The 21,954-nt window shown below is 49.3% G+C and overlaps 1 protein-coding gene across 2 annotated transcripts in view; it reads right to left on the reverse strand.

The window, feature by feature from the left end:
• The window catches only part of LOC137165087 (mitogen-activated protein kinase kinase kinase 3-like), a 113,756-nt gene that overhangs the window by 14,744 nt on the left and 77,058 nt on the right, over positions 1 to 21,954 (reverse strand). For both annotated transcript variants that reach the window (XM_067566179.1, XM_067566178.1), the window contains exons 6-13: positions 21,148 to 21,261; positions 19,599 to 19,710; positions 12,735 to 12,868; positions 9,936 to 10,009; positions 7,923 to 7,990; positions 5,507 to 5,599; positions 891 to 1,085; positions 42 to 190 (exon numbers count right to left, since the gene is read on the reverse strand). In XM_067566179.1, coding sequence (XP_067422280.1) covers positions 42 to 190; positions 891 to 1,085; positions 5,507 to 5,599; positions 7,923 to 7,990; positions 9,936 to 10,009; positions 12,735 to 12,868; positions 19,599 to 19,710; positions 21,148 to 21,261 — 939 coding nt within the window. The remainder of the gene's footprint in view (positions 1 to 41; positions 191 to 890; positions 1,086 to 5,506; positions 5,600 to 7,922; positions 7,991 to 9,935; positions 10,010 to 12,734; positions 12,869 to 19,598; positions 19,711 to 21,147; positions 21,262 to 21,954) is intronic.

The following is a 21,954-nucleotide window of genomic DNA, read 5'->3' on the forward strand; positions in this document are numbered from 1 at the left end:
TGTTTAAACAACCCCATAAACCTTCCAGCGCTCACGCTCACCTTGCTCGTCTCTTGACTGTCTGGGTCAAAGGGCACCTGCTTCACCGACAGCTCCCTGCCGGTGTCTGCGTCATAGCAGAGATAAACCTCTCCGAAGGCCCCTCTGCCCAGGAGCTTCCCCAGCCTCCAGTTGACGGGCGCCTGCAGGGCTACGGGAAGGCATTGACGGCACAGTGAGGAAACAGCAGAGAGAGATTCTGTTCTAAGGGTTCACCTGACCCTGTGCGATGCACGGCTCTGCTGTCGTGCAATGAGTGAGCCGTGCAGAGTCCGTCAGCACGTACCACAAAGGGCCACACCTAGTCAGATTCCCATCCCACTCACGCCGCTGTCACTCCACTGGCTTACCCCTGATTTACACCCGCGGCAGGGAGAGCAGGATCAGGCCCAAAGGTGTACATTTATAAAGTGCCTTTCCTCCAGGAAGGGCTCAGAGCGCTTTGCTGCGTAATGCTGGAGTTCCACTGACGTGCGGCCACTGGTGGAGTGGAAGGTGAGCCCTGCTCAAGCGGGCACAGGACTGCTCTGCAGCAGTTCAGGGCAGGAAGTGGAGAATCGTGTCTCCCACCGTGACTGCTGGTGGCATGTAATCCTCCCCCCCGACGGAATTTGGCCAGAACACAGCTGTTTTTATGGAAAGTGCCAGGAGATCTTTAGTGACCCTGAGAAGCCAGGGCTTCGTCTGAGAGCCGTATCCCAATCGCGCAGCGCCCCTTAGCACTAGGCTGGGGCACCAGGTCAGGGCTGACTCAGCACTGAGAGGGAAGGGTCATCTGCTGAACCACTCCCGCCCCCGGATTCGCCTTGCGGGCCAGGATTCTAACCAGCAGCCTGTTGAAATTCACTTACAGTTCCTGGACTTGCTGGGGGCCGTGTTGAAGACCTGCAGACCCTTTTCACAGTTGACCCACCATTTGGTCCTGGGTTCCTCGTACTGTAAGGTGAGGAGCTTGCTTTCCCCATTGAAGCTCTTTGTTCTGCTGGAAGGGACGAGCTGGAACAGATTCTCCGGCGGGACGTAACTCCTTGGGAAAGTCCTTCGGCCTTCACGAGGAAAGCAGGAGAATTACTGACAAGGACATACAGCATGTCGTCTCTCGTCATATGCTCAGACCGTGTCTAGATTCAAAGTTGTACCTGTTTCAATTGGTTTAGTGAGGAGGTGTGAATTGCAGAGAGCGTCACAGTCCCTGTGCTCCAACTGCCTCATTGGGATGCTGCTGCAGTGTCCACACAGGACAGAGTGCTCTGCAATTCACACGCCCAGAGTCCATGCTGCGGCACAGTGTGGACAAGCCCTTAGTTAAACTGATGCAACACCCTGCGTGGACATTTTTAAGAGAATTAAAACCTTAGGTTAACTCGGCAAGGAATCAATCAACATAAGCCAGGTATAAATCAAATTAAGAGGGTCCACACAATGGTTTCCACCAGCTTAAATATACTGGTTTAAAAGTCACAGAGCAACTGAGCCGAACTTACTTTGGTATAATTTACATCACTCAGGGGTGTGAATAATCCACCCCCCTGAGCACCGTAAATTACACCAACTTAAGCACCAGTGTAGATGGCGGAAGAGGGAGGTGGAGTAATTAAGCCAACAGGAAAGCTCTCCCCCGTCGGATTAGAGCGTCTTCACCAGAAGCGCACTGGTGCAGCTGTAACGCTTCTGGTGTAGATGTAGCCTCAAAGTCTAATTCCCAGCATCTACATACTCTAGTTCTTTGAGGCAGGGGCTCTCTTTTCGTTATGGGACCCTGATCTCTTTCTGCAGCCTCTCACTACTACCACAATACAAATAACAAACAACAAACTTTTGCTTCAAGAAGAGACAAGAAGCTACCCAGCTAGCCTGCTAAGCTCAGAAAAGAGTAACAATAATAATACCACCTAGTTCTTACATGGTGCTTTCCATCAGCTGATCTCAAAGAGTTTTACAAGGAAAGTCAGTGTCATTACCTCCATCATACAGTGGGGGAAGCTGAGACGCAGAGCGAGGAATTGACTTGCCCCAGGTTACTAAGCAGGCCAGTGGCAGATCTGGGAATAAACCCCCAGTCCCCAGCGCTCTGTCCATTAGATCACACATTTCTTGCTTGTACTCGCTTCGAGTGAAGCCCAGTGCCAGCCATGTATCACTGCAGCCCTGCTTATCTTGAGTGCTTAGAGTGGGTCTTGTCCTGATGCTCTGCACAGGGGAGAACTTCACCATGGCTGCATTCAGGATCCCGCTAAGGACAGGAAGCACAAGCCTTGTGCAAAGAAACCGGTGTCCACTCCCTCCCCAAGACACATCCTCAGTCACTCAGCGCCACAACACTGGAATGACCTAAAACGATGGGACGCTGATGGAAAACATCAAGAAAGGTGTTTGTTTATAAAACATCTAATCTTCCCCAAATGGAGCATTTGAGAGAGATGCTGGCAATGGCAGCCTTAGAGACTTGAAATCCTCTGCTTATTATCGTTATTTGTATTGCATTAGTTCTAGCAGCCCGACCGTGCTAGGTGCTGCACAGAAAGACAGTCCCTGCCCCAAAGAGTTTAGTCTTCTTTTTAACTTGCATCTTTCCACCAGCACTGAAATTCACCCCTGCGAAGCAGACCAGCAGGAGGCCTGGTCATCAAATAAATCCCACTTAAACCCTATTTTGAAGACTTAAGTGCCATCCAGGCTTCATTCGGGCTCTCTGCCCAGAAGTGAATTTGACCCATGACCAGTACGTAAGTGGCACTGTTCTAAAAGGCTTAACAAGATGCTGATGTGCTCTGCATGTTCTGCGATAGTTCTGCAGGTTCTGACAGTTACTCCTTTTCACCTCCCATCACCTGTAACGCCGTGCAAGGGGAAAAAACCAAGCTGTTATGAGGCAGTGTGGTGATCTCCCAAGCCAGTGCCTCTCAGCTCAGTACAGAAACGCTGTGAACCCACAGTACCCTGGGAGCCAGCAAAGCTCCCACAACCCTGTGAGAAACCCACTGCCACGGAGGTAAACCTGCCTCCTGTCAAAAATAACCAAGTTAGGGAAAGGGGAAGGTCAGCGGGAGAGAGGTGGGAGATGATGAACAGGGCCAAGGGTACAGCACATCAGTCAGCTTGGGTGCGACTCTATTGCAATCACAGGTCGTGACAGCTGTCCGAGCTGACACACCTGAGCCAGCTTTAACCTAGGTCGCTCGGGTCCTGGAGCGGTGAAGCTGCAGCAGTGTGCGCTTCAGCACAGGATGCACGAGCCCATCCGGACGCTGCGTAATGCCCCATTGAAACGCACACTGCCCCGGCTTCACTGAGCCAGGACCCCAGCAGCTAGAATAAGGCTGGCTGGGGTAAGTCAGCGGGAGCTGCAATCACACCCCGCGATTACCGCACAGACACTCTTCAACGGCTACGTTAAACAGAACACCTGGAACGAGCCTAAGGGTTTGTGTGCACTGAAAATGCTGCAGTGGCGAGGGCTTCTCCCGTCGGCATCGTTAATCCACCTCCCTGAGAGGTGGTAGCTAGGCTGACAGGAGAATTCTCCCATTGATTTAGCAGTGTCTGCAGTGGGGGTTAGGTCGGCAGAAGTACGTCACTCAGGGATGTGTGTGTGTGTGTGTGTGGATTTTTCACACCCCCTGAGCCACACAGTTATACGGATGTGAATTTCTCGTGTAGACCTGGCCTAAGAGGTGCTGCGTGTTGGCTTCATATGTAGATGCTCAGCACTATTCAGGAACGGGCCAACATTGCACCCTTCACATCTCTCAGAAGATAGCTTGGAGGAGATCCAAGTTAGCCTGGCTTCTCGTGTGACATCAAAAAAGACTGACTCGTTTCTAACACATTTTGTTGCTAGCCTTCCCTCTCCTGGATATCAAAACCACCTGTCCTCAGGACTGGATATATGCTGCTCAGTCACCTAGGGTGCTGCATCAAAAGAAGAATCCAACAGGAGCTGGCTGCAAAGGGAAACTGACAAGCAGAGTAGCTATAGCCACCAGGATGAATAAGGGAAGATTTAAAAACTCAGCAACTAAAAGGGATTAACTAAACAGAGGGGCAGGGTGGTCTTGTAGTTACAGCCTCTGGACTGGGAATTCAGGAGAGCGGGGTTCAAATCCCAGCTCTGCCTCTAACTCCTTGAGTAAATCACTTAATCTCTTTCTCGCTAGCCCCATTTCACAGATGAGGGGGCTGAGCCCTGGATCTAGGGACAGGTGAGGTTACCTTAGACCCCACCATCCATGAGGTGCTGGACCACTCGTTTTTTTGCTCTGCTCTGATTGGCTGTCTGGTTTTGCTCCGCTGACGACTGGCCAGGAGGTTTTTGTTGTTTGTTTTTCTCGGCCACTGGGGGTGGGTGGGAGGAGGAGGATGCCTAAAATGTTTTCCACTATGGTTGGCACAACGGCTAGGGCTGCTCCAGTGGGGATAGCATTATTTCCTACATTTATGCCCATTTTACAGAGGGGCAAACTTACTCAGAGCTTAAAGGCCAAAAGTTTCAAGTGTAGGTGGCTAAAGTTAGGCATTTAGGGCCCGATATTCAGACAGCCACTTAGTCGGATGCCTAAATATATAGATTAAGGTGCTTGACTCTGAGCATCCGTGTTTAAATGTTCTGACCCAAGTGATTTCCCCAAAGTTAAAAGCTAGAAATACAGCCCACATGTCCTGATTGCCAATCTCTGCTCTAACTATTAAACACTTCTCCCTCCCAATGCTTCTCTGTCTTTAACTCAAACACTTGAGGTTGGTTCAGGCTGAAAGTGCAACTATTACCACTCTGACGGCGAGCACCATAAAACATTAGATCAGAAAGGCTCATCGGCGAGAACGGGAATTCCGGCTTTTCTGCCCAATGCTTTAGTCCACGCCAGAAGGGTGCAAATTCTAACACACACTTAGCATGTCATGCACTAACTGGCCCATGTGGGCCCTGCTGGTGTGTACTAAAAGTTCCCTAGTGTGTTAACATAGTCCCATTTCAAACAGTAACTACACTGGCATGCACTAGGGAGCTTTCAGTGTGTGCCAGCAGGGCCCACATGGGCTGGTTAGGGCACGATATACTAGTGCATGCTAGAATTTACACCCCTCTGGTGTAGACTAGAGTGTTGTATAGACAGGCCCTTACTCATCTCCATTCCCAGCCCAACATGCAAAAAGCAAACCCAGACTATTCACGTCCCTGACTAGGGTACTCACTACAATGGTGAGGGCCATCTATATGGGCACCTCACAATCCTTCACAGATTTGATCCTCACAACACCCCAGGAGGTAAGGCAGGTCCATTATCCCCATTGTACAAGGCACAGAGCAGTTTAAGTGACTTGCCCCTGGTCACACAGGACCAGGAACTGAACCTAAGTCACTCTTGTTCCAGACCAAAGCCCTATCCCATAGACCATCCTTTCCAAGCATCAACAAGGAGGAACTATTTCCCCCCCCCAATCATGCATGCATTGGTCATTGTCTCACCGTCGCTATAGTCCTTACGGCTCTGGGAAAGGTGATACTGTCTGGGGAAGGTCCCACCTTTCCCGAAACGCTCACATAACGGGATATCGAAATCTGACAGGAGAGAAAGAGAAAAGTCTTTATTAGATCAACTCCGTGAGGAACTCCAGGAGCATTTCTCACTGGGAGTGCTGTTCTTTACACTAAAATGCGATGGAGAAACCTGGCAGAAGATTGCTCATTCTCAAGCTGGGACATCCTCCATGGCTCATTTCTAAAACCTGCCCATTGCTGATAGACGGCTGGGGTCAAATGGGACCAATCTCAGCCCCAAGAAGCTGACACAAGCTTTGCCAGTGACTTCTACAGCAGGCGCTGGCCCACAATGTTTGAAGAAAGGCTCAATACCCCAGTTTATTTTTATTTCTTCAGTTGGTTTGGCCCCATCAGAATTGCTCCCGCCTCTTTCTAAGCTAGATCTGGCTTTCCTGGAGTCGAGACTTCTTGGATGTGACCGAGAAGAGCCACTGTTCTGGAGTGGGGTGCATTTTCTTGGGTCTCATTTTCTTTTCTCATCTCTCTACTTTTCTTCCTCTCCCATTGTCCCTGGTTGCCTCCATCCCCTTTTCTCTCTGCTCCACCCCACACATTTTTCCAGTCTTTCCTAACCCCTTTGCCACTGTCCTCATCCAGGCCATAGCTAGTTTCTCCACCACTCCACCTCCTTAGTTAGAAAGCAGGGAATTTACATTGAACTATGCCTGGTTCTAGTCAGGGTTATAAATCTCTCACTTAGGAAACTAAAGACCTTCCATACTAGATCAGACCCAAGGTGTATCTAGTCCAGAATCCGATCACTGACAGTGGCCAGTGCCAGATGTTTCAGAGGAGAGTGCAAGAACCCCAGAGTAGGCAGGTGTGGGATAATCTGCCCTGCATTCAGGGGTCACCTGAGCTCTAAATGTTTGAGATGAGTTTACTCCCAGGAGCACGAGGTTTTACACATTCAGAACATCACTAGAGAAAGAAGATTAGGTTAGATACAAGAGATTATACTGGGCAAAAATGTTAAAATGTGAGTTAAAATAAGATGACATAAGAGACAGCGGGATGGATGGATAGGGATAGGAACATTTATAATGAGAAGCACAGTATGTCATCACTGGTAGCATAGAACAACATTAGATTTAAAATATCTTCAATTCCCTCCTCCTCACCTTCCACCTCCTGTTTTTCCTCTGTTAAATTCTAACTAAGCAGCCTATTCTGATGGATTGTTTGTTTTAGCCATGAGCCAGCAGCTGGTCCTTGGAGGCCACTCCTGGCATCAGCCTAAAATCAGCATGATTTTACCATTACACTAGCGCAGGGGCAGAGCACACAATGGCTGATGTAGGGGCAGCAAGAAAAGCAACATCAGGTCCAGAGGTTAAGACAAGCCATGTGTGAGCAGTGATGCTGAGTGGTGTTTTCAAGTGAAATGAATCCATTGCCACCAGGGACACATTCAAACTTCATTGCAAGTACCAACTTGAAGCAAGAGTTCCAAAGTTTGATCTTGAAGTGCTGCCTCAGGCTGATAGCACACTTTTGGCTTATCGGCAGATAGACATTTGTCCATTTTTAGTAGCAAAAGCCATTGGAACATTATGAAGTTTCCATGACTTCACCAGCTGGCCATTTATGCTAAGCTGAGCATTAAGCTAAGGTCATTGCAAGTTACCAATACACTTTCCTTAAAGGCATTTCCAATGTTATTGATTGTATTTCTTATTCGTGCAAATGGAGAAATTTTTTTCTTCCCTGCAGCATTTTGCAATCCAATAGCAACACAGGACATAAGAATCTGAAAGCAAGACTGATTAGCATCTGACTGGAAACAAAAGGTGAAACTGACTAGCTTATTTTCATCTTCCCAAATGAAAGAAAGGCAAGAAGTAAAGAAATAGAATTAGCAGGAGGGCCCAATCCTGCAAGCACTTACTATTAGGCATAGGGCCTGATTCTGATCTCAGATCAGCTTTACATTGGTGTACCTCCATTGATGTTAGTGGAGCTACTCCTGATTTAGACCGGGGGTTGGGAGGAAGGCAAAACTGATTTCAGAATCAGGCCCAGCAGGAGTGGAATCAGGCCCCATAGTACTTAGTATCCTCAATAGTCCTGTTGACTTCAAACAGATTACTCACCGCAATGATTTTAAGCACGGCAGTATGTGTTTGCAGCACTGGGTCCTTAGATTTTAAAATATCTCTTGGTTTAATCATTGCAATGGCTATTCGTAACATAAGCAGTGAAGCTGGTTTGTTCGTTTTTAATCATTTAACCCAGTTGTATCCCATTATTATGTCTGATTCACATATAGCCATTCTGAAAACCCACATTACTGCTATACGGCTGTGCTGTTACTTTGACACTAAATCCCAAGTATCCTTACCCAGGCAATCCAGACTGTCTTTGAGTTGGCTCTTCCTTCTTGGAACAGGGGTTTGGGCAAAAGGTGGGCTGTGGAAAAAAGATGGAAACATCTTATTGTTTCAAACAGAGCCAGTCTGCGTTCATTGTACAACCATAATATTACATGCAACTAGTACAGAGGACAAGGTAGGATGCTCTGAACTCCAGACCAATTTACTATGCAAGCGTCCCTCATTCAGGCCCTGATCCAGCATAATACTTAAGGAGGTGCTTAACTTGAACCAGGGCCACTCAGTGGGAATACTCATGTGCTTAAAGTTAAGCATGTGCTTTGCTGGAGAACTCCCTGTCCGAGGTGTGCACCGAATGAGGCAGGGAACCTGTGGAAAAAACAGCACACGATCCTGTAACCGAAGACTGTAGCACAGCGATTCATAAGCACAAGGGAGCAGAATTAACGTCCTCATTTCGTGACTAGCAAGTGCTTGACTTCGCAGCTCTCCTGGTCTTTTAACGTCGCTTGTTTGGTATGGAATCATACACGGACACCCCCTTCAGCCACGTTTTGTACCCATGAACCTGGAGGGGCTCCCTTTTCCTGTACAGCTGGGAATAAGCTGCTTGCTCCCTGCATGACTGAGAATCTCATGAGGTGCTGAGAACCCACATCTCCACCTTAGACACCTAAGGGGTGTGGCTCCTTTAGGCTTATTTACACCTCAATGTGTGAATATGAAGGACTTTGTACTGGAGCACAACTTGAACACCTAGGAGCCAAGTGACCTACTTTAACAGACGACCTTCTTACACCCTCCTGTTAGTTGCTTTTCTTGAAGCACTTTTCCCTTCTTCCCCCTCATCATGCAAGCTGCACCAGCTTAGACAGCCTTAGACTCAGGGAGGCAGGTAAGGGTAGAGGTGAGTCTAAATGAGCATGGCCTGACCCCAGAGCCCACTGAAGTTGATGGGTGTCTCCGATGGACTTTGGATTAGGCCTTAGGTCACAGTAGGGACTGGGAAGAGAAACTGGGCCGTGTTCATTGTGCTGTTATTCCTGGTGAAAACTATTTAGATTTCATTGCGAAATCGAGTAGGAGCAGATGGGCTGGGAGGAAAGGAGCCTATGTTTAATGTACGTTTAAATGAAGAGCAATTGTGTGAAGCGAAACTGTTAAAAGGTGCAAAAAGTAAATGGAACACAGGGCTGAGACAGCTGAAATTTGCAAAGTTGGAGTGCACACAACAATCAGATCAATACTCCTCGGACGTGCTCTAACGTAATGCTCAAATAATAAAGTCAAAACAGGGATGGGGAAGAAAGAAAAGCAGGGATAAGGAAAATAAATAGCTTCCTGAAAGAAAAGGACATCGCATCTCAGACACTGAGCTGCACTGAGGCAAGTTTGTTGCACAAACGCACTCGTGGGTCTGGATTTAACTGGCAGCAGTAACTATTGACCTGCAGCCACTTAGTATGATGTGTCCTAGTTGCTTCCTGCAGAGGAGCTAAACGTACTTGTTTTTCGTCTGGTCTCCTTAGCACCTTTGGAGGTGTGGGCGTCTATCTGTGACTGCTCAATTTACCAGGCTCACTTGAGAACATGCACCATGGGTAGCGAGGAAGTAGGGAGCAGCTACGGTGATCTCGATGCAGTGATGTAGAAATCCAGAGGGATGAAACAGGAAAAGATCTTACAAAAACCAGAGAAATTAGAGAAGGAAAAGGCCAGACAGTTCACTTAATCCCCTGCCAGTGCAGGACTCTTCCCATCCAGTCCAGTTTTACATAACTCAAGGCAGGGGGCTTCCATCACTTCCACATGGAAACTATTTCACAGCTCTCTCATGTTCGGATTTATTTCTTGGTGTTCAGTCTATATTGCCCTTTGCTTAGGCGCAGTCCATTTCTCCTCGTCATAACTCCCCAGGACATCTTAAACAATTCCTTTCCCTCCTTCAGACACTTGTACAGGAAAGGGGTGGTGGTCCTTTTATTTATGCAGGCAAGCATGTGGTGCTGTATCCAACTTACCTGTCTAGAGATCTGTCCAGGGACTGGCAGCTCCCAGAGAGTGACCCGTCAGGGCTGATGAAAGGTTCAAGCATCTTTGAAGAGCAAGGAAAGGGGAAAACAATGACAAAACATGCTGGTAAACCATGAATAGGCAAATCCTAGCAGTCTGTCTTAAATAACCCTCCAGGTCCTTAGCAGGTGTAAATCAATGATTTAAAACAGCGGAAGGTCTGGCCCTGCATATCTGTTATGCTGCCTAACGGGGGATCTCAAAGCATTTTACAAACATTAAATTCATTAAATCCTCTGGCACGGTAGGGATGGATTCTTCTTCTTCTCAATTATAATTTACCAATAGGGAAATTGAGGTATGGAGATTAACATCCGGAGTTCTGAATGTGCGCAGAATCAGGGGGAGCGCCACATTTTCAGCGCCTTCGGAAGTCAGGCCATAAAAGACTTGCTCAAGACCACCCGTTACCCCGGGACACACCCAGAAATAGAACTCTGGCCTCCTGACTCCCTGATCACTGCCTTAATCACAAGCCCACCTTTCCCCTCTGCTGGTAAAAGGATTAACAAGACTGTTAGATCGAGGAATTTACTCTGCTCTCCTCCCCAGCTCAGGTGAGTCAATAAATGCTGCATTCGGCTGGTTTCGTGGATGAGACATTTTACTAGATTGTGTTATTTATATCTGATTGATAACAACAGCGTTGTTCTCCTGGATGGCTTCGGGAACTCCAAAGGCCACGCACACTTCCACTACCACGGTGTTTTCTCCATGCCACCCAGAGGTATTATAATACTCATCACACTTTGTCCTTTTCATCTACAAGACACGTCACAACTAATCATTAACTAACACCCCCAGCATCCCTGTGGGGTTGGTGCTAAGCCCAGCTTTCAGAGGGGGAAGATGAGGCAGGGAGGCTAATTGACTTGGCCAGAGCCATGGAGTACAGCAGGCTTGGAGCTGGGATTAGAAGCCCAGGGGTTCCTCACTCCCGTGCTGTGCTCAGGGTACTAGAGCATGCTTCTCTTGCCGTGTGATGTTACCATGGTTACAGCTATATAATTGGCTGCCATAGCAACTCTCATTTGTTTTGGTAGGAGAGTCCCACTGGAAACAGTAACTTCCACCACTTCACCCTTTTACCCCCCAAGGCTGTTGCATGGCAGCAACCCAGCCAAGGAGATTCCTGTCCCTCGAGACCCATCATTGCCACCGCAGGCAATGGCCACAGAGGGTCAGTGAAGAGCAATGGGAAAGTCCCCAGCAGAGGCTGTGTGTGCAGTCTGTCATTTCCTGGATCCCCACGCACCCACCACCACTAGGCCAGCTGTCCCCAGAGTTCCAACCCCCAACGACTCCTGGGCTGGCCCTGCGGTAACAACTGTATGGAGCCAATTCACCGCAGAGTGCAGCCACCTCTGGGGAGGAGCATGGGGGGGGGGGAAGAACAGTGGTCAGCCCACTGCCCACTCCTGGTGAGAGCCAAGACTAGAACCCAGGAGTCCTCCTCAGCTCAGCTGCGACAGCATGGGGTCAGATCCTTGGCTGGTGTGAATCAATGCAGTTCCAGTCACGTCAATGGCCACACACGTGCCGAGGCTCCTCCCTTCACTTCATCTAACCCTAATGAATGCAGTTCAGAAACCCTTCACAAACAGTTCAAGCCCAGTTTTTGGCTGCTAGGCACATAAGACACATCTGTGCTCGGACGCTGCCAAGGCTCCCCCAGAGTGACTGTTCAGTTTATTAACGGCTGTATAACAAACCTCTGAAAACATAACTTTGTCATGGAAACCCTGGCCCAGCCTTCCCGCTTGTGCTGCTAGCAAGGGCCACTACAGCGCAGCAGACACCCTTCTTCCCTGCAGCCTCTTTGGTGGCAGGGTTAGAGCATCACATTTCTTAAGGCACGGATTCCCCTTCCTGGCATTTCGAACGTTGTCCAGAACGTGTGATACGAAAGGGTGGCGCCACATCCCACCCCACGTGGCCGGGGCTCACCAGAGCTGCGTTTTCAGTTCGCAGGGCTCGGAGGCCCTGATCCTGTGCGGAGCTCCGTGCAAGCAGGCCTCCGCACCTAGAGACTGTCCCAGTCACTTCACTGGGGCACCAGGCTCCCCCTGCATGGGAATACTTGCAGGAGCGGGGTAGAACACACAGAGAGGGAAGGAGCGGGGCATAAGTTGCTTTCCCTCCAGTCCCACTGCAGCTGAAAAGAGTAGGGCCAGGAAGCATCACTGGAGCATGGACGTGGGAAGCAGGGAGGACAGCTGGGAACTTCCACCCCCTCTGCAATCACAGGGAAGGGACTGACTGGGACGCTCTCACACGGTCCCAGTCCCCGGCCCGGGTTTGTCACTCTGGGGGGGCCATAATTAAGGTTCTGATCACTAGCAAAAACTATTTGCGCCATATATTTCCTAATGGTTTTGATACACAATTGTGGTTTCTCCACGGTTACATATACCCCCAAATCTCCTAGAAACCCGTTATTTTAAGCTTTTACGGTCTACTTGCTTATCACATGCTAAGTACTGCAAAACTCTACCCACTTGTGCTAAGTTTTCTACTAGGCCTTGCCGACACGTCCTGCCACTGGTATTTCACTGGTATTACTAACAGCCATCTTGCACATAACATATAAACGGTGCTTGACCCTCCAGGATCAAGTCAGGTGTCACAGACTAATAACCACCCGTTGCTCCACTCCTGGAGTAACAGCACGCACCCTGCCTGGGGGGGAACCATCTGATCTGCCGAATGCTGGTGATGCTCAGCTCGCACGCGCCTGCTCCACTTACATTCTGGTCCATAATCTCCGGGATGAACTCCCCTTCGCTGTTAATGCTAGTGTAGGAGCCCTGCCGTGCGATCTGCTGCTGTTCTTCAGGAACGCTCCCCGGGGGTGGAGAACTCCGGCCAGTGTGCAGGGAGCCTACAACACAGACAGAATCACTTGTCAAGAAGAGAAGGAATCATCCCTGGAAGGGAGGCAGTTCCATAGCGTGGGTGCTGTTCGCTGGCTCAAAGTTGAGCTAGACTCCAGAGCGGACTGATCTCTGGGGGGGAAACGATGGAGGGCCTGGAGAATCCATGCAGCCATTCAGATCACGGGTGCCTTACATCATGGGGGTCAAAGGCTTTTGGAGCACGCACTGGCTTTTTAGCAGTGTGTGTGTTTGCACCAGTGGTTCCCAACCCGTGGCCTGTGGGCCAAAAGTGGCCCGCCGCTCCCTTCCCGTTGGCTGCAGAAGGGAGCTGGTACCTAAGGACCCAGGTGGAGCACATGGGGTTACAGGACATGTGCAGTTTCCCTGCTGCAGCCAGAGGGGACGGAAGATCAGCAAACAGGCTGCCTCCTCGCTGAACTCCTTCCATCTGGCTGCAGTGGGGAGTGGAAGGGGGCTGCTGGCAGAGCAGCCAGGTCCCACCATGCTTAAGGAGGGGCAGGACTCTAAAAATCAGTGCCTTCTGGTCTGGCCTGCACTTAGCAGGCCACCCACCGTGACTTAGCTGCCAGGCCACGTGCTTCCGTGTGTAGTGACAGTCACTCATCCACACCAGTGCTCTGTCTGTGAGTGTGTGACGTACCGTGAGTCATTTGTAGGTGTAAAACAGTGAATGTAAAAATGAGCACAGTCGCATCACAATGTTTCCTTTAAATAGGTGGTGATTTGTAGTCCTTAACGGTGTAGACGTCAATACATGTTTTATGCGTTGGCAGACCAGTGTCCCTTCAGGGCTGTAAAAATGATATTTGTGGCCCTCGAGCCAAAAAGGTTGGGAACCACTGGTCTGGACAATGCTAGCAGTGTGGAGGCCCATTCCCTGGCTGGCATCCCGCGGTGCACCTGCAGTACCAATGGCAGTAGTAACACTATACCGTACTAAAGGATAGGGTTCTAAAGCTTAGCGGTAACACCGAGAGATGAGCACAAACCCACACCCGGCCCCACCGGCCCCCTGAACTTTAGGGTAGTTGAGCCCTGGATCGAGTAATGGTGCTTGAGGCACAACTCTTCTGTAATGGGGAAGTGCTGATGCTCTTGGAAATCGACCTGCTCCCTGCTTTGTATGCGTTTCCTGTGCAACCCCCACAGCCAAATGCACCAACGAGCGGTATGTTAAAAACCAGCTAAAAAAATACCCAGCCCCCTCTCCTGCTGACCTCTCCCTTCTAACCTTCACCTAAGCTCAGAGGTCCTAAAATCAAAAGCACTTGGCGATAGAAGAGACCCAGACTAGATGTACAGAGTGGTCCCTTCTGGTGGCAGATCCATAGCTCTGGATAGGCATCTACTCCATCTCCCAGTTGATGCAGGGCTGCCTCCTAATGGTCACTTATTAGGCCCCAATACTGTGCACTGACTCTGCACAGTCAAACCTCTGGGTAGATGTAGGGAAATCAGTGGGGCTTCTCTCTAGCTCAGAATCTACCTGCATGCATCTCATTGCAGGGCCAGGGCTGCAGTGTTTGTTCCAGGCTAATTTTAAATGTCCCAGTTGATGGGGCTTCTCCCTTTCTCGCTGGGAGACAATTCCAATTCCAGAGCTTCACAGATCTTGCTGTCGGTTTGCCATTTTGTCCCATTATTTCTTGAGCCATGGTAAGCAATTCCTCCACAGCTTTAATGCTCACACCATGCCAATATTTGCAGACTGTTCTCGTGTACCCCGCCTTAGCCATCACTTGGCCACGCTGCCCAAATGTAGCTCTTTAAATCTTTCCTTGCTCCTTCCAGCTCCCTTACGAGCTTTGTCACACTCCTCAGCACTCCCTCCAGACTGTCAATAGCTTTCTGGTAACAAGATGCCCAGGGATGAATGAATATTCCAAGTGGGATGCCCCAGGGGAGGATCTACCACAGCCCTGTCCCATGATGTGATGCCAAGACCAACGAAACCCAAAACTACACTCGTCTTTGTTATTAGAGCTGATTCAAAGCCAGTTCGATATAAGGTCTGTACTAAACCACTGGTGTTTCATAATAGGCCAACTTCCATCTCTAGTGTAACTCCACTGACTTCAGGAACTCTCAGAGTTGTCTTTGGGCTTCCTTCTCCTTTCACTTAAAATGGTGTAAAATCAGGAGTCATTCTCCTGAAGTGCTAAAGATCACCAGAATCAGGCTCATTGCATTCACATCCGAGATACATTTGTTCCACTGTAAAAGCAGTACTTGGAAGGGCGGGGGAGGAACCAAAAACAAAACCTTCTCTCTCCTTTCAGTCCAGATCCCTTACTAGGATTTAAAAACTAATCCTATGGTTTTGAGACAATTCCCCCCTTACAGATTTCCTACAGGATAACCACACTGTGGGAAAAGCCCCCAAACAACCCAGGAAGAACGAATGCCAAGACCAAGGCGAGAACACGTCTCTGATTATTTCAGATCTCATATTGAACTTTCTTCAAACCGGTCCTAACAACAAAAACAAACGGGAAGTACAATTTAATTTCTTTTCTCTTTAAAACAAGAATGTAACCATTTAAGGTCTCAGTCTCCTCCAATAAAGCAAGCCCACAGAATTATTAGTTAAGTTTAGCCCTGCAGAGGCGGCGGGAATTCCAAGGGCACCGGGGATGCCCTTGCAGCCCTTCCTCTGGGGTCCCTACGCCTTCTTCTTCTTCAGCTGGAGAAGCGGCTCGAGGCCTGGGAGGAGGGTGTTCTGGACAGAGGGAGGACCCTGCAGCAATGAAGTCACCACTGCCATGGATCAGGCCAAGCTTCAGAGCATAGTGTGGCCTCAGCACTTCCCCGGTTAATGAAGCCAGAGAGCAGCTCTGCATCACCACGGCCGGAATTCCCATCACCAAGCTTTATTCAGCCCGGGACAAGGGTGGAACTGGGGGCAGCCAAGCTGCGATCCACTAATGACAGAAATGACGTTGCATAATGTATATACAGGACTGAGATCATACAGCAGCTGACCCTCAGACAGGTTAGGTAACCTGACTGTGTCCGTCCCAGAGAGAAAGGGAGAGAGGGGTAGAGAGATGGAGCAATAACTCTGGCCTTGAACTGGCCCAGCCCACCTATACAGGTTGGTCAATAAACCACACACCTGTAAAGGGCAAGGTAGAAGGTGGAGTACCAACGCTCTTTGCACTGGACTTCAGGTGCTAAAGGAACAGCAGCAGTGCCAGGGACAGAGATGAGGTGCTCTAGAAGCCATCCTAGCAGGTTGCCCCTCTCCCCCCCTGCACCTCTTGAATTTGTAGCATGATTCGGTCTCTGCCCCACTCAGATACAGCAAGCAGCAGCAGGCTCTGTGAGACATTAGCTTAGAACAGGAGCTGAATTCCTGGGGCCAGATCCTCAGCTGGGGTAAATCAGCGCAGCATCACTCCAGTCAACAGAGTTGTTATCGACCTGCCCCAGATGAGGATCTGGGCTCTGAAGATTCAGCTCAGCCGAGCTGCTCTGAGAGGAGAGTGAGCGAGGATCTCCTGTCTGATACACAACACAATGTAAGGCCATTAGCTCGGGGCTAGAGTACAACATGTCCTGAGCGGGGCTGGCCAGAGCAGCCTGGAGATTCTGACAGCCACTCCTGGCATTTGCAGGGATCTTCCATGTTCCTTTCTGTTCCCTTTTTTTTTTTTAATGTTTTCATACAGCATGTGCAGAAAGTTTGTGGTGTTGCACGTACAGCTAGATCCCCCGGTGCCAGGCTTGGCTCCCCTCTGCCGAAATGTTCCCTGGTTTAATTCTCTCTCTGCTGAAGCAGGTGCCAAATCTTTACCAACTGCCGCTCTGACAACGCTCCCTCCCCTGGCTAAGCAGAGACCCAGAAAAGAGAATGTTTCCATTAGTTTATAAACACATGGATCCTGATTGCAAAGGGGTCATCAAGCGAGGCCTACACTCCCAGCTGCAAGCTCCGGAAGCTGGGGGCACAGCCCTGGGCCAACACCACCACAAAACAAAACAAGGGGCGATATGCAAAGCTCTAATGTTCGTGACAGTCCCGGCTGAGACCCAGGGGCTTGGGACGCAGTAGCAAAGGAGCTCAGGACTTAAGAAGAATGAGGAGATGCTGGCAGACCAATCCAGCCTCAAACTCCTTACAGATTACAGGCCAGATTCTGGCTGCTCCCGGGCAGGTGCACAAGTGAGGTGGCGGCCCTCTCCTCCATCCTCTTGTACACCTGTAACTCACAGGTCAGCGTGTACTATGTATCCCCCTCAGTGCCAATACGCAGAGGACTGAATCTGTCGCAGCCCCAACTACAGAGCCTGGGCTTTTCAGTGCACGCTATAGAGCCGTATGTTTCCAGCTTTGAAAGTCCCCAGTTCAATCCCCCAGTGTGTCAGCAAAGACAGCGGCCATCGGACCCCTGCACGGAATTTGCAGTCTGCTATCTGGATTGTAAGACGATTCATGGTGCTGGCTGGCATGTTACATGCTCCCGAGAGGGTGTGGCAGAACTGGGAGATGGCCAGGACCCTACCATCTTGCAGGCTGCCTGACAATCCAAGGCAGATAGCACAGAGAAGGCAAGCTGCACCTGGAAAGAACCGCACGGGGCTGTCCTCCCAGGACGCTTTCTGCCTGTGTCAGCTTTTGGCATGTAGGATGCCTGCAGCTGGCGAATGAAGCTCTGCAGCTCCTCTAATGTATCTATGGCTTATAAATGCTCTAACTCTGGAAAGGGACGATGCAAAAACTCAGGGCAGGTTGGAAACTTTTCCATTCACTTTTTTCCCCTTCTTTTTGACAAATAATTGGATTTTTGGACCAATGATTTTTCAAAAAGCGTCTGCTGTCCTCAAGGGTGTTCCATTTTTAACATCTCCTATTTTTTTTTTTTTTTGGGGGGGGGGGGGGGGCGAAGGAGAGGAGGAAATCAACGTTTTCCCACCCAAAATTTCAATGAACAACAACAAAAAATTTGTTTTCACTGAAATTTGGGGGGAGGGGTATTTTCTGTGCAGCTGTAGTAGAACCAGTCCTTTCTTCCTCAGCAGATCTGCCCCCTCCAGGTGGATTCCAACTCCCTTCTGCTCACTCCAGAGACCAATGCAAGGTTTGACTATTTTTACTCCTGTTAACGTAGCAGAGCCAGCACGGTGGTGGGAGAAGGAGCTGGAGTTTGTTCCTTCTTGTGTATCAACAGGGTCATGTACTAAGCTTCAGTCAATCACATCTACCTATTAACAGCAGTGGGGTTATGCAGGTGGAAGTGGCTCTGTTACGGAGGTGTGACCTGCAGCCCCACAGTTAAGGCTGAGGTGAGATTTCCCCTTAACCCTCATACACTTTGGTCAACACTGAAGCAAACACCATGCAACGTTTTTGCAACTGGAAGTGAAGGACAACGTCGCCAGCTGAAATGCCAATTATCTACGCTGGAATTTGACGAGGGCACCAGGTTCAGTAATATCTTTACCTGCACGGACAATACCATGGAGTTGTTAATGACCCTGAATGGTGAGAATGTCTGTTACACATCATCTGAAAAAACAGCTCCTCCATCCGCTCAGAGACTCCTACCCCCATGATGACTTCTGAGCAGACTAACTCAGAAGGAAGAGAGCAACCTGCTGTATTGCTAAATAGCTAACACCTCCGTGGAAGATCCAGGTGCTGCAGCAAGAGCTCGCTTCATATTCATGTTGACCTATGAACAGACAAAATTCCATACAGAATTCGGGTGGCCTTGTGGTAAAGGCAGAAGACTGGCTCTCAGAAAACCTCAGTTCAAATCCCAGCTCTGCAACAGGCTATAGGCTATTCACTGACTCTCTCCCTGCCCTTATCCTTTCAGACCTAACAACGCTTCCCTTGTCTGTCTTGTCTATTTAGACTAAACCTTTCAGGGCAAAGACTGGTCTCTTACTCTGTGTATGTACAGTGCCTAGCATGGTGGGGCCCCTTCTTGGTTAGGGTCTGTATATGCTAGTGTAATAAAAATAATAAAAACCCAAGGCCGTAAAGCTGAGTGAGTGCCCCATATTACTAGAACAACAAATATTTCAATCTTCCCACTTGAGCAGCTACATGTGGGATCAATTCTGCCATCCGCACACACACATGGACGTCCCATGTCATCGCTGGAGTTTATGGGCACGTGTTAACAGTTTAACATGCCCCAAGAAAAGAAGCAGAGATGTTATTCTGTTCAAGCACAAACAGTTCCTACTAAGGCTTTGTGCAATAACACATATTAACGCATGTGCTTCATTCAGATTCATCCAGAGACTCTGTCATGCTCTGGGCAAACACTCAAGAGCAGCATGAGCCAAATGAATTTAAAAAAACCCCTAGCAAATAAACATGACAGGGCCAAACACAGATCTTGTGTATGCACACACAGCTCCCTTGACTTCCATAGGAGTTGTGCATGGCTGTTCCAGGGCGGAATTTGACCTAATATAACATAAATCACTGCGCGATAGTTCAACAAGCTGCAGCTATATGGTCTGGCAGCACATTCCATGTGAGGGAGAAGTGGTAAATCCACAGGAAGAGACACCCCTGTGTTGCAATGGTAAAATCCTACAGAGACCCACACACCAACCGCACCGAGCCTTTGGTGCACCGGCCAGATGTAGAAATGTCAGGCGACAAGATCAAACCACAGGGATGGGGAAAACGGCTGGCCTGTGAAAAACCAGTGCCGATGTGCCGCAAACCTGAGCGCACCGCATTTCACTCACCTGTCGAATGCTTCCGCGTCCTCTCAGCATCTTTATACAGGGACCCCATGATGTCGCCCATGGACTTGGATATTCTCATTTCATGCTGCTTACTGCTGTTGGGCTGGAGGAACTACGAATCAGACAAAAGGAGCTGTTACACTCTGCCACAGGCGGGAGGTTTGTCCTTTTCCGGACGTTCCCATGAAAATAATGACATTTGGTGACTATCACCATGTTTTCCAGTTACCAGATGAACCAAATCAGAGAGGCTAATAAATAATAATACCTATTAATCTAATGCCAGGAATGAAAAATCAGGTCTTAGTTAATAATGATAGATAAAAACATGAAACAGGACTTCTTTCCTCCTGACAGCACCTACCATGTGTCCAAACAAATAGAAAAGGAAGGGTCCCTGCCCGAAAGAGTTTACAGTCTCAGGCCCCAACCCTTCAGTCAGATCCAGACCCTTGCAAACACCGTGGACTTTAATGAAACTGTAGGCAGTCTAAGAGTCCATTCGTATGGATCGATGACAGGAATGGGACTTGAAAGGAAAACTGACAGACAGACAAAGGGGTAAGGGAAAGGGGAACAGCAATACTCAGTGAGCAAGTGGTAACAGCCACATCTGGGCAATATGATGCTTTAACGACAGTGCTGGTGAGGATTTTTGGTAAAATAGGTAGATGACCCTCAGGAAGCCATGGCGCTGACAAGCAGTTAGATCAGAGGGTGCACAATTATATACTACACGAGGGAGCTTATTACGTTTTCTTCTCAGTACCCTCAGTAGATGCTGGAATATAAGCCATTGGCCAACTCTGTTCTATACCGGAGTCCACTTGTACCCCACTCTAACACAGCTGCCCTGTCCTAGCAGCAGTGATTTCTGAGGCTGCAACGTTCTTGCAGACATGCCGGTCTACAGGCTGGCCAGCAGGAGGCGCCCTGGAATGATATTAGGAAGGAAGGTCTAGGGTCTCATGGCTAGGGTGCGAGCCCTGCTTAATTCCCTTTTTTGGGTTTATACCGCAAGGTTCTGAGTACCTGGCAAAAGGTGCAGAGCACTCTCAGGTCTCCTTAAAGTCAAGGGGAGTTGAGAGCAGTCAGCACCTGCCGCAGGACTAGGCCCTCTGTGATATGGACAGTGTCCCATGACACCACGCACACAAAACATGCTTTGGCAGAACGCACCTGCACACATCCGTAGAGCCAGACAGTTCTCCTCAGCCATGCACCCAGCGAGGGCTAGGTTCAGTCTACAAGGCACAAGTGTAGCGCCAGCCTGCCCAGGAAGGGTTGGTGCACACCTGAGCAGCCCCGTGTTCAGGGGGATTGTGCAGTATCCCATAGGATGGAGCCGTTCGCTCCTCGCCCAGCCCCCTGTGAGGGGTCATCCGGGGTCACACAGAGGGAACAGTCCCTGTTCTGTCCCAAGTGCAGAGGTTACCATTGCCCTGGCGGCCGTGCAGGGTGTGTAAGCTGGGGAGGGAAGATATTGGGTCTTTCTGAAAACCCACGCAGACTCGCTCTGTACACAAAAGAACAAAGCTAAAGGGCTCACATTCGCTTTCCTTGGAGCCTTCACAAATACCCTCAGGCTCTTCAGGGAAGGGCTAAGGTCCAAGTGCTCCACCGCTCTGTCCAAGTCTTCCTGGGATTTCAGTGGGATCAGGAGCTGGAAGGGATTGAACAAACACCACAGCACGGCAGTGTCACAAACTGGGTAAACAAGGCACACAAAAACTTCACACCACAGCTTGGGACAGGCAGGAACTCAGGCTGCAATCACGGGATAGGGAAGGGACTGGAGAGTCTGCATGGAAAACAAACCCAAGCACCCTTGAGCATTCAGGAGCTTTAACTTTTTCTTCCAAGACATCAGCCATGGTAGGACAGGATCAAGTTACAATAACAATGCTCACAATGAACTAAAAATGCCTGAAGGCTGCATCAGTGATCCAGACCTCAGGAAGACCAGAGAGCTAAGAACAATCATGACCAGACAGTGACTCCCAACTACTGGCATTACAGAGACCCCTGGTTGTTGGGGGCTGATCTTCCTGGCTCCCTTGCTCTAGGAGTCATTGGATGCCCACATGCTGCTGATATCCATCTTCAAGTCACCTGTGCACATGCTAACCAGCTACAGAGCTTGGGCTGCTCATGCTAACGCTATGGGCAGATGCTGCTCAGTCTTACAGATCTAAGGCCTTGTCTACACTGGGCAATTTCAGCCAGTGATGCCAAAGTAGCTGCATCAGTGCAAACCCCATGTGTATACAGGCACAGCCAATAGAAGCTGTGATTTGCACACAGCTTACTCTAGTCTTAAGTGGGTATAAACTGCACAGAGACAAATCCAGTTTAT

This window comes from Emydura macquarii, unplaced genomic scaffold (assembly GCF_026122565.2).
Source record: "Emydura macquarii macquarii isolate MOO-44397 ecotype Brisbane River unplaced genomic scaffold, CSIRO-AGI_Emac_v2 contig_2742, whole genome shotgun sequence".
In the NCBI taxonomy this organism is placed as follows: Eukaryota; Metazoa; Chordata; order Testudines; family Chelidae; genus Emydura; species Emydura macquarii.